This window comes from Xiphophorus hellerii, chromosome 15, assembly GCF_003331165.1.
Source record: "Xiphophorus hellerii strain 12219 chromosome 15, Xiphophorus_hellerii-4.1, whole genome shotgun sequence".
Lineage (NCBI taxonomy): Eukaryota > Metazoa > Chordata > Actinopteri > Cyprinodontiformes > Poeciliidae > Xiphophorus > Xiphophorus hellerii.
The window spans coordinates 2,164,731-2,182,517 of NC_045686.1; the positions used below are offsets into that span (position 1 = coordinate 2,164,731).

Below are 17,787 nucleotides of genomic sequence, written 5' to 3' on the forward strand. Positions count from 1 at the left end.
GATTTGACATTTTTTACCCCAGTTTTACCCTTTATTTAGATTTTTGTAAACTAGAGTCCAGACATTTTGAATTGACATGTTGAAAGCACTCATATAGTTGTTTTTAAATTAAAAACACAAAGTATTTTTGGCAATTTTTCTCTCTATTTTGCTAAAAAAAAACAAAAACTTACCAAGTATTTTTGGTCCAGTTTCTAGTGCAAATATCTCAGTTCACCTGTAACATGACAAACTAACTTACAGGTGACTTTTCAACAAGATATCAGAGCTTGTTTTAAGTAAATAATTTCTTAATATTGGTGAAAAACTACAGGTTCAATTGGCAGATTATTTCACTTATAACAGGGGAAAAATGTCTTATAATAAGTGAAATAATCACTTATTATTATTAGTATGAAATAATAATATAAATGAAATATTTTTTCATGTATAGTAAGGAAATATTTATTTAAAACGAGCCTCTACATCTTGCTGAAAAGTCACTTGTTTTAAGTGTACTAGGATATTTGCGCTAGAAACTAGACAAAAATACTTGGTAAGGTTTTGTGTTTTTGCAGTGTAGAAATTATTGTAGGACTTTTCTGAATTCAAATTGCTAATGTTAGAGTAATATTTTTTAAAGTCTATTCTCTCAGTATATGTGGTAATATTCAAGTAAAGTTTATTTGTTTAGCACATTTCAGTGTTTACAGCATAAAAACATCACACATTCATTAATTTAAACTAAACATTACATTTTGTTATTTTGTCCAGTTATTAAGAATCAAAAACTAAAGATCATTTTTCTGGAAAGTGTGTTTAGAACCCATAACATGACGGCAAAAAAAGGTATTTTTAATACAATTAATTAATACTTTACTGTAACATAAACGTACTTATGGAACGGGTGTATTTGTAAGCTACATGTTTGTATTTTCCTGCTGTTTTAAAGATTCAGTCTTGATAATTTTGTCGGTTTTCCAGCCTTGACTTGGTTCTGCAGTGAGTCTGCAGGACGGGTATCCGGGCCACGACTGGCTGGCCTCCACAGTTTTCCTCATCATGGCAGGAAACGTGGAGCGATCTTTGCATCTGCTGCTCAACCTCTCCTGCCAGCTTTCGTCTGCGTTCATCTGGCCTGCAAGGATTCATGCATCTGTACGGAGAAAGAATGATGCTTTTAATCTAAATTAATTATTTCAAGCAGGCTTTAAAAACAAGTAACCAGCAGGACAAGAAAAAACATCTCCATACATAACCAGGAACAAATGGCACTACCTTTCCGTTTAAAAAAATAAGAAGAATTAACACTTATTTAATGCCACCTTTTATCTCAGTTAAATAAAACATATCACTTAAACTCAGTAATTATCAGAAATATGTATTTAAAACCAGGTTATGGCGTTTAATACCTGTTAAATTTACTGTGCTAAAAAACCAACAGATAAATTATAAAAAAAAGAAAAATGCAAGATGGTGGCCATTTTTCAAGATGGCCGCCATGGTTGTAATAGAAAAATCATTTTTGCACTAAAATCACCGATTAGCTGATTGTGTTTGGTGTCAGATCATAACCTACATATTATTTAATATATTTTGTTGAACTTTTTTTCTTTTTCTGGTGGACATTTTTCAAAATGGCTGCCGTGGTTGAAATAGAGAATATATGTTTGCACTAACATCAGCAGTAGTTATTGCCAGTGGTTAGCTAAGCTAACCAAAAGGTTTGGTTTACTAACCAATAATTCAATAAACAAGAATCTTAGTTACGCTAACACTAAACCACTAAACTCATAAAGAAATTAGCGGAAGCTAACGCTAACCATTAGGGCTAATGATGTAAGACTCACAAACTGGAAGTTTCCATTTTGATATCTAATCTTTGTAAATTTTATTGCCTTAAAATTGTATGAATAAGATGACCAAAGTCAAAAATGTATACTGTGACAAATGAATCACATGGCAATAATTGGTTTAAAAGGCTCAAAAAAGGTGGCCATCTTGAAAAATGGCCACCATCCTGAAATTCAAGTGGATTGCAATTTTTTTTTCCTGTTTTCACAGGTGAAAGATTCTTGCAGTAATATATGGTGCATTATGTACAGTACATTGTAATATAGGTTGTAAACCAACAAGTTGCTACAGAAAAAATTTCCCTTCTGATTTTTTAACATGTTTATAGCAGAAAATGCCAAACAGAGAAAAGTGACTGAAAGCTGTGAATGGAAAAATGACAAAACAAATCAAATATTAAAAGGAAAATATTGCCTCAGGGGAATAATTATACAGTTTTAAATAGTGGTGGAAAATTTGCTTTTATCATTGCAACTCTTCATCTTGTCTGTGATGCTCCATTGCCACTTTGGAAACACAATAGTCTTATTTCTTTCTCAGTTTTTACAGAATGTTGGACTCTTTCTGTCATTAACAGGTTAAACTTGACAAATGAAGAGGAAAATGTATCAGAAAACAGGAATGCACTCAATCCTCAGCGCTGTCGCCACATCTTTTTCTCCATATGTTTGTATCAGTGCTGTAGTAAAACGTCTGTTGATGAGTTTAATTTGTTTTTGCTGCGGCAGGTCCACGTCCCTCAGGAAGTAGCCGAATCAGGAATCTCTCCAGTCTACTGGTGCACGGCTCATAATGTGGAGATGCTGCTGAAAGCTGAAGTCCCTCTGGTCCATTCTGCCTTCAGGATGTCTGGCTTCACTCCTTCACAGGTAAAATCTGCAGATGATCTGATGTGATGATTCGCGTTGCTTCGGTTCTTAAATGGACGGTTGGTTGGTTTGCATAGAGATCACAAAGAAACGTTTCTTCAGTATTGATCCAATTAGTTCAAAGTCTGTTTGACTGGTTTTGTTGACATTTCAACTTTAATCTTAAAACAGACAACTTCTTAATTTTTTGGGTAACACTTTATTTGACGGGTTGTGAATAAGACTGAACATGAGTAAGTCTTCATGAATATTTATGACTTGTCATAAAGTGTCATTCGGTAAATTATGACACTTTTAATACAAAGTTGACATTATTCAAAATGTCTTTGTTATGACAACTTGACATAAACCAAGAAATCATGATCTGACATAAATTTGTTATAAAAGTATTACTGATTAAACTTTAGCTTTAATAACATGAAGCTACATAATTTTTAAAGTTTTTTGTCATGTCATATTTATGACAGTGTCATGTCAGTCTTATTCACAACCCATAAAAATGTGACCTTTTTTCTCTTAATTTGACTTTTCTTCCATTTTATCTTAACACACCGCCATATTTATGTATTGATCTGAAACATATTACAGCTTGATTGAAAATTGGATCACAAACATCTTCATTTGTTAAATTAAAATTTGGTTTAACAAAAATCTGTCCGTCTTAACTACTCGAAATATTGATCCCTACTAATTTGAGCATTTTATTCTGTTAAATTAATTTAGGATTCATGAAGGGCTTTACAGGGAGGGTAAAGTCTTCAGCAGGAGAAGGAGCTTCTGTCTGTCATCTTCTGAGCTCAATCTCTCTATTCTTTTCTGACTTTATTCAATTTTAAAAGCTTTGACGTTGAATCTTTTTGCTTTTTGAAATAGTAAAATAGCTTAAAAAGTCTGCTGACTCCTTTTCATCTTTGCTTGAGTTTCATGATAACGTTGCAGAAAAAGCTTTTTTCTCCTTGAACGTTTTTCTGTTTTGATCCTGTTTTTGGCGTCTCGGCGGCCGGCCGTCTCGGTCCGTCTCATGTTCGGCAGGAATAAGATTCTTCACATTCGCATCAGCGATCTGCACTCCCCATCTCTGGGCTGACGAATATGTTAACCTCCACATGTTCTCGTCTCTGCTTAGACGATAATGGGGAGAGTTATTCGGTCTTTTATTGGAAGTTGTATCTCAGAAATGATGCATCTTAATGCTCTGATATTTGTTCAGGAGGTTGTGTGCTTGTTGGCAGGTTTTCAGTCCCACTGGATCTTTGAAGCATTATTCTCTTTTTCATTTTCGATAAACACGTTCGTGCTCAGGGTGTAAAAACTATTAAATTATAAGTACATTTTACATGACATAAGTTTAGTTCATTTCATCATATTGATAATCATTTGTTTGAAAAGAGGCAGGTAGAATTTTAAACTTAATCCAGGCACCTTTTTTATGTGACACATTATTCTTTATTTTGAAAAAAGTTTTGCAACTAACCATTATGTTAGTAATTGATTAATCGTTTACCATGATGATTGATCGGTTAAAAAAATGGCAGATTTTTCATTTACCTTTTTTATACAATGTTAGAATTACATCAAAAAATGCAAATGAGTAGTTACATTTCTTTTTTAAATAAGAAAATAAACATTTTATTTCCTAAAATGCAATAACACAGCATTTTAGTGAACGCTGCTCGTAGCGAAGGATGCATCTGCAGCGTAAATATACATCTAACATCAATAGGACTGATCTGCTGATTATTTTATTGATTAACTGGGTAGTAAAAGGTTTATTTATTAATTTTATTTTACAAAATTTCAACCAGGTTAAAACATATCTATAGAGAAAAGTTTTTATCTTAAATTCATTTTTTAAATCTTTGTACAGTTTTGACTTTATTACTGCTCTGAGTATGTCGCTCTTTCAGCAAATGGCCTTTTTAGTTTGCACCCTTCAGTTAACGATGAATTGATTATATAAACAATTGATTAATCATGATTAATCGTTTTGTATTTTCTGTTGTAAACGTGGATATTAGTGTAGCGGTAGCGCTGACTAGCACAGGCCGTCTTTCCCTTCCTGCTGTGAGGTTAAGCTTCGGCTACACAGCCTCCTCCCGGTGGGGTGACTGAACCCTGTGGTGCAGAAACACTGTTGGTTCTGTTTGGTTCTGCTTGGATTGAATCCCCGGGTTGCTAAAGGCTCCTGTGGTTCTTATTAGAGGTTTCAACAGATAAACATGTCGGAGCTCTGTGTAGTACACTTCACACATTTTCTCTCTTTTTCTGGGAAGGAACAAAGAATTATTCTGTGGGCAGTTTATGGTGTTAACCACCTAGAGGTCCGAAAATTAAATCAAGTTGCTTGGAGAGCCCTCTAGAGGCTCCTTCAATTTGCAAGTCTAAAACCAAACATTTGTCAGAAGTGCAGTGTGGGATTTGCCACTGGCAAGTTCTCATGCCAAAAGTCTCTAAGCAAACTGAGACTGAATTGGGTTGTTTCAAGTGAACTGCCCCATTTTGCTGCTAACTCAGCCCATATCAAACGATTTTTCTGTTATTAGGGATGAAATGATTAATCGTGATTAATCGTTAATCAGAGTTTATCTTGACAGAAGGTGCCTTCATCCCAGCAGAGGCTACATTGTTATTTTTGTCTTTGCAGCTGAAACAAAAGAGAAATCATCAAAATGTTAGCACATTTGTGTTTTACCTACTTAATGTATTTGCTTTTATGGATGAAACGATTAATTATGATGAACTGATTAATCGTTAACTGGAATATACGGACTAAAAAAATACCAATTGATGAAGGAACAGCAAATAAGCTAAAACTTTTCAAAAAAAAGTCAACAGATATGAAAACACAAGAGCAGCCAGTCTGCATCTAACGATTAATCGATAAAAAATTGCCATTCTGTAAATGTATCATTCAATCTGTTAAGCCATTTTTCACAATAATGGAGATATGTTAAAGATGCATAAAAAATTATTTAATTCCTTTTTTAAATGAGCATTTTATTGCCTAAAATCCAATAACAGCATCTGCAGCTAAAAACGTATTTCTAAGTTCAACGCAGTTTAGAGTTGATCTGGGTTTTTTTTTCATATTAAATATAAAATGTATGCAGTTTTAGCTTAATTACTGCACTGAATATGTTGCTCCTTTAGCAACTGGCATTTTTCGAGTCTGTAAACTCTAATTAATCAATTCAGCCCTAAACACAAGCAGAACAAAAATGTGCTAAAATGTTAGTAATTTCTTTGTTTCAAAAAGCAGTTAAGACAAAACCAATGCTGTACTCTCCCATAGCCTTACTTTTTAAAGTAAAGGCATATTTATTTCCTGGAACAATGTAAAAAGAGTGATGCTAAATTATCTTGTGATTTTATTAATCGGCAGATGTGCCTCCACTGGCTCACTCAGTGTTTTTGGAATTATCTGGACTGGACCGAGATCTGCCAGTACATCTGCACCTGTGTGGTGATGGGTCCAGATTACCAAGTCTACCTGTGCGTGGCTGTTTTCAAACACCTGGAGCCTGAGATCCTGGAGCGCACGCAGTCCCAAGAGCTGCAGATCTTCCTGAAGGTAAACCAGAACCTCAGCTGATGCTAATGTGAATCTGGAGTTCAGAAGTATTTGGTTCTCTGCAGATTTCCACACTTAGAGGGAACATGGAGGTCTGAGAATCAATGTATGATTTTTGAGTAATTTTCATTTTATTGCATGAAATAAGTACTTGTTGCACGCTGCATCAGCATGGATTTTGGCCCATTCCTCCTTACAGATCTTGCAGGTTTCAGGGCTGTTGCTAGGTAACAGAATTTTAACTCTTTTTCCAAAGATTTTCTGTTGGGTTCAGGTCTGGAGTGTCACTGGCTACATTCACGCAGCAGGCAAATACGACCAATATCCCTCTTTTTCACTGCAGTCAGCATCATGTAGCATTTCATCCAACTTCTCTCACTGGACATCTGAAAATAGGACATATTGGAATTACGAAAATAAATTAGCTTAATAGAAACACGCAAATTATGAAATAAGAACTGATGTTTTTCTATACAGATGATCCAACAACATATCTTCAGTCAGACACCCCAAATGAAGTCAATTTTCATAAATAAAGGTAACAGTTATTGACTGGGCTATAAAATACAGAATATTTTCTCACCCAACTTTATACTCAAAAAAACCAGCCAGTATTTAAACAGGAGTACAATTTTATAAAATCAATCAGCTCTAATTTCTAAGTACAATTTAATTATCTTTCACCCAATAGAAACTCCTTGGTTTTAACTGTCATACAAATCTATTCAATTATATTAATTGTAACTTTATTAAATTTTTCTGTGTGTAGCATTGATCTTGGTTATTCAAAGTTTTCTGCTACTAATGATTTGTCTTCAGTTTTAGCTTTCCTCACTGATTCACATAAATTATGAATAAAGATAATCAGCTATTGCAGCATCTCCAACTGTTAGCAACACAGAGATGATGAATGGACTCAACGGTTTTAGCTAAACTTGCTCTGATATGAAACCCTCAGTAGCCATCAGACAAGCTGCCAAGGACCATTTCTGTGAATAAAACATCAGATTTTATCTGAGGAAGTTCATCTAATGAGCTGCAGAAACAGAGGAAGGGAAACTTCCACATCCTCTGTCCTGAGTTGAACTGTGAGGAAATTTTTGTCATGCCTCTTTGCATCCAATCTTCCTGCTGTCCGTCTCTGTGGGAATAATGTGAAGTGAGTATTTTACCCAGACAGATGTGGTTTTAGGACATTAAGGTGTTCTCTCATCCTGTCTCACTGGGGGACATATATCTATATTTCATCTAAATTAAAATTTGAAAAGGGAAAAGTCTCGTTCCAGATGGGGTTTAACTGCAGCAAAGCTAAAAGAGTTGGTTCTGTTTTCCACCGACCCACAGGCTACATGGAGCCGCCATCTTCTATTCACCTAAAAGCTGAATAAAATTAGCTTTTAGATGATATTTTATTTATAACAGAACATGGATAGTGTTTACAAAATGGGTGAAAAAGGAGTGAAAATATTTAACATCTAAGTTAATTTATATTAGATCTGTGAAAGCTCTGATTTCACACACAATAGTCTGGTAGACTTGGGTTGATTGCAACAGTTGCTACATGAACCAAACGAAGTGGAAAAACCTTTTCCCCTCCTCACCTGTGGGGGCGCTGCACCAAGAACGACCAAAGGAAACAACATGAAAACCTCTGAAAAAGACACTGACCACACCTTCCTTCTTCATGAAATGTAAACAAAAATGTAGTGGTGTCAGATTTTAGCAGTTGTCTGATTTCTCTTGTTGTTTGCAAAAGACAAGCTACAGTATTTTTCCTGTTAGTGCTAGACTATCGTATTTGTTTTGGTTTTATTTACCCAGAATGCCTGGCGCTACAGTCCACTTCCTGCTTTTGCGCATTCACACCTCCCCAAACGAACCGGACTGAACAGGGCTGGTGTGAAACCTTCCAGCGCTGTGAGCTTTGGTCCAGCATCTCCAGTAGTAAAAGTTCTTACGTTCTAGACAACGTGCCCATAAACTCAGACACACAAAATCTTGCCAAGGATTTTTGGTCCAGTTTCTAGTGCAAATATTTTGGTACACTTAAAATAAAACCAACTCATAAGTAACTTTTCAGAAAGATATAGTTTTATTTAGCTCAATCATTTTTTTAAATTGATGAAACAGTTCTAGTTCTACTCAGATTATTCCACTTATAACAAGACATTTTTCCATATAATAACTGAAATAATCTGCCAGTGGAACCAGAACTTTCTTCATGAATATTAAGGAATTATTGACTTACAACAAACTCTTACATCTTGCTGAAAAGTTACTTGTAAGTTGGTTTTGTCATGTTTCAAGGTTAGTACGATATTTGCAGTAGAAACTAGACCAAAATTACTACAAACGTTTTGTGTTTTTGCAGTGTATTGTGAAGTTTCTCGGTAAAAACATGTAATGAATAAAATATTGGTTCAGATGATTTGAAAGTTTTCATTTTACTCAACTTTTTAACACTTTGATAACACAAAAACCCTTAAAACCAACTCAAACTGTGAAGTTAAAGACATTTGATTTTTATATATTAATATAAGACAGTGTATTAGGGCCATCTCTACTAAAAAAATCTTAAATTTTGAGATAATTCCCAGAAAACTCCTGAAATTAATCTAAAAAAATTTTGACAGGAATTTACTTCGTATTAGTAAGATTTGCAGAAATAAAATTTGTAATGGTGCAAAAATCATTGCTGTACGGCACAAGCTAACCTATGAATTATAATTAGTTATTTTTCCACTATATTTCAGCCAAAAAGCTTCATAAATTAAACTTTTAAACACAGATGATGGAACAGAAATACACTTGGTTCCTCCTCTAAAACCCAAACAGTACAAAAGACAATTACTTATTTTCTAACTAATATATATATATAAAAAAAATGTTTTGTTTTATTTATCTTATTTATTCAACCCACACTATATATTTATCATACTGGTAAAATTAATCGTACAACAAAAGTTTAGACAGCTAAACAAACTTAAAATTATAAGAATTTTATCCATGTTTAAATCCTTTTAGTCTAAAAATTATTTAATCAGAAAATATTAATTTGCAACCAGTGAGGGAATTTATGAAGTCTGAACAAAATAAAGCAGCTCTATTAAATCTAAGATGCTTGTCAATAAGCTGTTCAATAATAAAGACTTTAGTCATTAAATGTTTTGTGTTTATTTGAATAGTTTCTGTTCAATTTTATGTATTGTGAAAACGCTGTTTTATAACGAGATAAAAATAATCTACAATGGCTTCTGTTGTTTTTGCTAATTAGCTAAAATAAATAATGTTACTTGACATCTATTTAATTTATTCTACCTTTCTGTTTTTAAGAAGTTATTTCTTTCAATAATTTAACTGGTAAACTTCTGTCAACGTTAATATTTTAATTAATTTCCTCAGTTTTAGCATAACTCGTTCATCATGCGCTGTCAGCTTTAAGACATCATAGAAATCTCCAGTAATTAGCACGTTAATTAGCCTAGCTAACGATCTCCTAAATGCTAATGTTGAACATATTGTGAAGATCTACGGGACGTTAAGCAGCTCCTGTCACCTTTCAGGAGGGAAACATTTATAATGCTGGGAAAAAATGTTATTTCTTTTCCATTTGTCACAGTTTAGTGTTTCAGAACATCAAACCAATTTAAACATTAGTCAAAGATGAGAAAAAGATTTAAATGATGGGATTCATTATTGAAAACAAATAAATCTACGTGAATATAGCTTTACAACAGTAAACATTTTTAAAATTACTTCTGAAGAGCCAAAGCTTCCTCACTAAAATATCAAACCTAACAGCTAATTTCTGTTTTGTGAGAATAAATTGGTGTCAATGTGACCCCAATATAAAATGTCCAAATGTTTATTGGCTAGACTTAATTTAATATCAATCACATGTTTTCAACTGAAATGTGAGACACGTCAACACTGTTTTATACACTGTAAACTAAATCTATCAAAGTATTTTTGGTCTAGTTTCAAGTGCAAATTAACTTAAAATAAGACAAAATTAACTTACAAGTAATTTTTCAGGAAGACATAGGAGCTTGTTTTAAGCAAATCATTTCTTAATGTTCATAAAGAGAATATTTATTCCACTGGCAGCTAAAAGACATTTTTCCATAAGTGAAATAATCTGCCAGTGGAACCAGTGCTTTTTCATCAATATTAAGGAATTATTGATTTCAAATAATCAAATTTCTTACTGAAAAGTTTTTGTTTTATTTCAAGTGTACTAAGATAGCACTAGAAACTAGATAAAATTACTTGGTAAGATTTTGTGTTTTTGCAGCGTACGACTTTCAGGTTGCTAATAAATTCAATATATATAAAGGCTTGTTGTTCATATTTTCATCTTTGGTGACGTTGTGGTGAAATAAATGTTATTTGTTTTAGCGTAAGCTGAGCTCCTGTGAAGCTCTGGTGTTGAAGGTGTTGTTGTCTTTCAGAAAATCCTCCATCAAAGTGGAAAATAAACTGAACTTCACTTTCTAACCTCATTACTGGCTGTGTCCACTAAGGCCATGGGACGGATAACGAGTGAGGGCCGAGTCACGCCGGGCGCCTCGTTCGGACTGCTAAGTGTCCTCAGGGTCCGGCTGATAATTGACGGAGCCACTCACAGAAACCTCTGCAGCTCGGCGGTGACACTCATCTGCTCTGCTCGAGTGTCTGCATTGCCGGTTGCCATGACAGACGCAAACTTAGAGTCGAGCAACAACCGTGGCAGCTGAAATAAAACCATGCAGCGCTTTTGTTTAGCCAAGATGTTTCTGCATCTTAAGGTTTTCAATAGGTGTCTTTTCTATTTTCATATCTAATAAGGCAAATGTTAAGTGTTTTAATAGGATTTTTTTCTTTAAAGCTTTTCCTAAGATTTCTGGCTGTATTGACCACACTGTAAAAATATTGAACCCTTAGTATTTTTCGCCTGGTTTCTGTTATAAACATCTTAGCAAACTTGAAATAAGACAAAACTAACTTAGAAGTAATTTTTCAGCAAAATATAAGACTTGACTTAGGTCAACAATTCCTTCATCTTCCAACCTTTTTCCAAACAACTGTTGCCTGGACAATATGACTGAAAAAAATATCAAGATATAATCATTTCATATCAGTCTATCAATGGTTATCGATCAGTTGTTTGAAATACTGCCAAGCTGATGGGGCGACCTTTCCTGTTCCAGCCACAACTTTTATTCCACGTTGGGTTTTTATGTTATGAAGCACAGAGGCAAAACTTTAAACTGCTGCTGGGCAAGTTACTCAAGTTGTTGCTAGGTAACCAAGGAACGAGTGAGTTAGTTGTTGCTAGGTAACCAAGGAACAAGTGAGTTAGTTGATTCCAATCACTTTAACTTTCAGTGAGAGGTTGAGCAGCTGAAGTCTTTCCTCTGCCTACATTCCCCAGAATGCTGTGGGGTTCTGGATCGGAGTTCAGTGATTATTCTGTATAATAAATATTCTAGCAGACATATTATATATTATGGATTTGTTGTCCATCCCTAGTTGTTTCTTTGATTCTGTGTCAGGAAGTGAAAGATTTCCTTCGTTCTAAAAGAAACGACTCCAAATGAAACAGTTAAAAGCTCAGTTTAGTCTGTAATGAACTCTTCAGTTGATCTATAAAGTATATGGAGCACATATTTCACATTTATAGCTCAGGCACTTAAAAGCTAAAACACGCCGATTATAATTTATGATACGTTACAACAAATGACCCTTCTCTCCATCTATTTCCTCTTTCATTTTAAACATCTTAACAAAAAAAACAAAAATGTTATTTCCCATCTTTAGGAGGAGCCGATTAAAGGGTTTGAGTTCAGCAGCTACCTGGAGTTTATGATGGGACTGCAGCGCCGCTACCGGGAAATCGTTCTGACCGACATGGAAAGCATCAGAAACCTTCCAGAGTGAAACTCTCACATTCTGGTCACTAGGTTGGAGATATTTGAACAATATCTGAGCATAATGGAGTAATTTGAGCGTAGATGTGTAAAATATTTATGTGTAACTGTGTTTTCTGCCTGGTGAATAAAGCTGTGCAGAATAATCTGAAAGAACAAACAAAATAATTGCAGTAAGATTATGTTAGAAAATACGCTTCTCTACCAGATTATATCTGTAAAAATGTGTATATAATGGGAGTCTTGTAAGTGAAACTTGGTGTTTATTTATTCCTATTGTGTAAATATTAATTCCTGTGAGTTTTTGTATGAAGATGTTCTCGTTCTGAAGTATTAAAATAAGGTTTTCAATCCATGTTGGGGCCTTTTCTTTTTATCTCCTGCTTTGTAGTTTAAAGTCAATAAATAAACATTTACACAAAACAGAAGAGAAAACGGTTTCTCTGGTTTTACATCATCTAAGTAAAAAAAACAAACCAGCTTTGATCTTACAGACAGGAAAATATTTCATCATTTGTTTGACCAGCGTACGTGTATTTAACTGACGTCAACATTCAACACAATCAGCAGGAAATCAGGTTTAAATACCGTTTACACTGCAAAAACAACATCTTAGCAGGTATAGTTGGTCTAGTTTCTAGTTAGTACACACTGAGTAAGAAAAACTAGTTTACAAGCAACGTATAGGAAATGGTTTTAAGTCAATAATGGAACTATAATTTTTCTTATCAATATTAAGAAATTAATGACTTAAAACAATTTCCTGTGTCTTGCTTTAAAAATTATTTGTAAGTTTGTTTTTGTCATTTCATTTGTACTAATATATTTCCATTAGAAGTTTAACCAAAGATACATGGTAGGATTTTGTCTTTTTGCAGTGTAAAAATAAAGACTGAGCTTACACTGCAAAAAACAGTTTCTCTTGCAAATATATTAGTGGACTTGAAATAAGACAAAATTAACTTACAAGAAACTTTTCGGCAAGAAATAGAGGAATCAATAATTCCTTAATATTGATGAAAGTCTCATGTTATTTCCCTGATAATATCAGAAAATCATTTCTTAATATTCATGAAGTACTAAGTACTAGCTTCATTGGCAGATTTGTTTCCACTCATAACATTTTTTAATGTTATGAGTGAAATATAAGATTTGTTTTTATCAATATAAGGAATTATTTACTTTTTACTGAAAAGTTACTTGTAAGTTATTTTTGTCTTATTTCAAGTGTAGTAAGATATGTGCAGGAGAAACTAGACCAAAAATACCTGGTTAGATTTTGTGTTTCTGCATGATAAACAGTTTTCTCATGTTAAACTGTTATAAACACCAAGATGAGTCTATAACCCTTTACAAGGCATCCATTTTGTTTTATAGCCTATAAATCTGAACACAACCCTTTATCGACAGAAAGGAACAACGTTTTGCACATTTAATAGTTAAAATTGGACTTTTTCTACTTTATTTCTGTTGAATTATGCCAGATAGCGTATTTCTGATTCATAACCGACTAGCTGGACGCCAGCGTTGGTCATTTTACACATCATTAACGGCAGGTTGCAGCACTCAGCCCTTCCAGTTGCTGGTCGTTGCATGAAAGATGCATGAGTTGCCTTATTGGGCCTCATTAGCAACCAGAGGCTCATCTCTGCTGCAGTCCTGCTGTCCTTCTGACGCCTGAATAATAAACAAATTCATCTCATCCGTCCGTCTCTCTGCGACAGGAACCCATCAAATGTTTACCTCATAAAAAACGCCTTTACCTCTGAAGGTGGTTATAACATTTGGGCTGAACTGTGATGCTTCTCCAATCAATCAGCCGGCTGCTTGAGGACAGGAAGTACTGGCATGTTAAACACCACAAACCACGTCTGACATTTTAGTCTTCTGGAGGCAGAGCAGACAATCTGGTGTTAATTTGGCACCAATGACCTGCAGTTAGGGAGGTTTGCAGACCTGAAAAATGCTAATTTCACAGTTTTATGAAAAACTGAAAAACTTGCTGCAGTTTTTGAGAGAGAAATGTTACTCAGACTTTAATTTGATGCATTTTTACAGGGAATATAAAGAGTCTAAACAGTTTGATAAAATTCCTGTTACATACAAGTTAAAAATGAGACAAGTGCCAGAAACATTGCCTCCAAGTCCGACAAAAGTAACATCCAAGTCCCTAAAACGTAGCCGCTAACCTCTGGAGAAGTCTGACAAAAATGTCTTCCACAAGAGGAGCCTTAAAGTCTCGTAAAAAGTAGCTTCCAAGTCTCACAAAGGTAACCTGCAAGTCCCTAAAAATTCGGCCTCCGAGTCCCTAAAAGGTAGCCACCAAGTCTCGGAATACTAGGCTCCAAGTCTCACAAGGTAACCCTTCAAATCCCTAAAAAAAAAAATCCAGCAAAGTAGCATCTAACCTCCAGATATGAAACCTCCAAGTCCCAGAAAATGAAACTCCATATTCTGGTTTTATTTGTCGTCAAATTTATCAAAATTCTGCTGAATTCAGAATCTGGAGATAAACACAGAGATGACCTCAAACTTTATTTTAGTGATGAACAGAGCAGAATGATAAAATGATCAATAAACTGATATAAAGAGACGGATCAGTTTATGAACATTAAAATAGTTTAATGTAGTTTTAACTTTGTTGTAACTACATTAAATCCCAAATCAGTTTGACATCTTAATTTCAAACTGCATTGAAATTCAATCAAATTTCAAATTGATTCAATTTGAAATTGAATTTGAAATTCAAATAAAAAAATTTCTACAAAATTAAAAACTGACAGGAAAATTTATGGTTCTGAAAACCTTTTGTCAGGTTTAGTTTATTTTTATAGCATCAAGGAAGTTTAAAGTACTATATAATGTACTATACATAATGAAAAAAATACATTACAATGGCAAAATAAAAAAAAGACTAAAATTAATAAATTTTCTAGGTTTTATTAATCAAAGGCAAAGCTAAACAAATGGGCATTTAACAGATTTAAAGCAATTTGTCAAAATTATTCTAGTCTGAGATCTTGCATTGATAAACTGTTGAAAATAAATCAGTAATTACATTCAGCTATGAAAGTCAGACTAAGCTTTTTGTTCCCCACTGAATAAAATCATCCCCATTTAAAAAGCAATGAGATATCTGTGCATTTATTTATTTGGCAGCAATCAAAAATAATTATACTTCAATACAGGATTTTGGGGGAAAAGCACAGAGATAATAATTAATATAATCAAGAAGTATTTTTATTATTAATCATCCCCAGACCTATTCTGTAACAATTCCACTAATTGAAACGATAGAAAACAAAGAAATGCTGATTACTCTACAAACTGCTATCTACAGGCTAAAAGTTGTAATTTAGTGAATAATATGTTTGTGTTGAACTTTCAGGACCCACAAAAACTTTTACAAATCATTTATATCTCCTTTTTAAACGTCATTAAACTCCAGATCCATAACTGAAACAAAGTTATCTAATTATTATATCACAAATCATAGTTAAGTCATATTCATCGTGTTTTTCATATTTTTGACACCATGAGAAGCAGAATTTTATCGTCTTTATGTTTGACTGATAAACCTCCGGCCAGTAGGTGGCAGCAGTGTTAACAGGCTGCCAGTTCAACCCAGTAGAAATAGCAGACACAAACGAAGACGTTTTGAAACATTTCTATTTCAGAGGACACGTTTAGTCGTTACAGACAGAAATAAAAAAAATAAATAAATAAATATTCAACCAAAAACCCCAAAAAAATTTATTAAGAAATTTTCTAGAAAAAAAACGTGAAAATGTCTGAGTTTCAAAAGTAAAAAAATGTAAACTTTTGAAATTTTTACATTGTTTTCTCAAACATTTCTGAAACTAGGCTCCAATTTTTTTAAATTTTCGCAGAAATGTTCTTTACAACAGTGATAATACGCAGTTATAGACGCAGAAGTAAAAAAGACGAAATTAGTAAAACAAGTACGACTAAGATGGAGTTTTATGGTCAGACTAAGAATTATTATAAACTTTTTAAAATACAAGATTAAAATAACTTCCCACCCCACTGCCTCTAACGCATTATTTCTTTCTGTCTGCAGTGTTGTTAACCGCATTGTTAATATTTTTATGTTTGATAAAATCATGTTCAAAATGCATAAAGTTTGTCATAAATGCTAAAAACACATTTGATCCCAATATTCATGCACTAATCAGATCAAAAGCATCACCGATGCTTCAAATAAATGTTTTAAAAAAAATTATTTCCTCCCATTTAATGTGACCTGCATTCACACAAGATAATGTGTTGGTTTGGATAAAACCTGAAGTCCAGCAGGAATATTTTAAGGCAGAATGTCAAATTCTTTCATTTCATGTTCTTAAATTGTTCCATAATGCATTGATAAAACAGTCAACTGTTAAAATACCAATATATACAGTAGCTGTTTATGCAGTCAATAAGTACTTCTTAAAAGTAAATTACATTTAACATCTTTCACATCAACCAGTCCTTCCAAGATTTTGCCATTGTTTTCCGATTTTAAAAAAACAACAAAAACAGATTTTCTGGTTCCAACTATAAATATTTGCAAGGAATTTTGAAATATTTGCGCTTATGCATGAAGATAAATGTGACTGTTACTCGCCACATCAATCAAAGACTATAATTTGACATCAAGTAAGAATGAGGTATGACTCTAGTAGAACTAAGAAATACTGCCACCTGCAGGTGGGAGTTAGAATCACTTAAACCCAAAACTGAACATTTTTGAGGAAAATTTGCCACAAACTGATGTAATTTAGCAGAATACAGATAGAAACTGCTTTGATTTTATTGATAAAATAATTTTTAAGCTCCTCTTATCTTGAAGTTTCTTCCTCTGGAGTCTAGAGGGCCACATCAGGAGCTATGGCGGGCCAGATTTGGCCCCCGGGCCTCCAGTTTGACATGCATTTTAAAGGGACGGTCAGGAAACCAGTTTTTGTTTGCAGAAGGTCGAATCTGATGCGTTTGTGTTTACATGAAACCATCTCAAAGCTCTTCACACAGTAAAACTGGAGATCATTTAGCATTACAAGCTAAGAAAACAAATCAAATTGGGCTTTTCTGAGTTTTATTTTGCAGGTATTAAATGAGACAGTTGCTAAATTATGTGAATGCTTCTCAGCCTCAATGGGTTCTGACAGAACAGCCGACTTCCAGCTCATTTAGGTTGGTCTGATCATTGTTTGGCTTTGCACAAGCCTTTATTTCAGCCATCTGCTGCTGCAATTTGTTCCAGTTTTCAGAGCTACAGCATGAAGATACAAGAAGAGAGAATGAACGTCTGTGTCAGAGCTGAAGGGACTGTGATGCAGCCCATATTAGGCGTGTCTGTCAGCGTTTTCATCAGCTGAATCCATGCAGACGCCGTTTTGTTGCATGGAGAGTAAAAAGAGGCGAGCGGAGCTGCAGCCTGTCAGAGTCTGAAGGTTTTCCCTCCTTTAGGAGAAAGTAAAGGCTTGACTTTGCTAATAGAAATTGATGTTTTGTAGCTACTGGATGAATGGCACTTCTGGCTCACTTTGCAGTTCACCAAACAGATCGTGGAAACTTTTGTGGAGTTGGGGGACGTCTGACCTCA

General features: G+C 34.1%; 1 protein-coding gene across 2 annotated transcripts in view; it reads left to right on the top strand.

The window, feature by feature from the left end:
- Positions 1-12,537, top strand: part of tbc1d32 (TBC1 domain family, member 32) — a 64,234-nt gene extending 51,697 nt beyond the window's left edge. For both annotated transcript variants that reach the window (XM_032586175.1, XM_032586176.1), the window contains exons 31-34: positions 983-1,137; positions 2,562-2,702; positions 6,085-6,273; positions 12,073-12,537. In XM_032586175.1, the coding sequence (XP_032442066.1) occupies positions 983-1,137; positions 2,562-2,702; positions 6,085-6,273; positions 12,073-12,192 (605 nt within the window). In that variant the 3' untranslated portion in view covers positions 12,193-12,537. The remainder of the gene's footprint in view (positions 1-982; positions 1,138-2,561; positions 2,703-6,084; positions 6,274-12,072) is intronic.
- Positions 12,538-17,787: the final 5,250 nt, after the last annotated feature.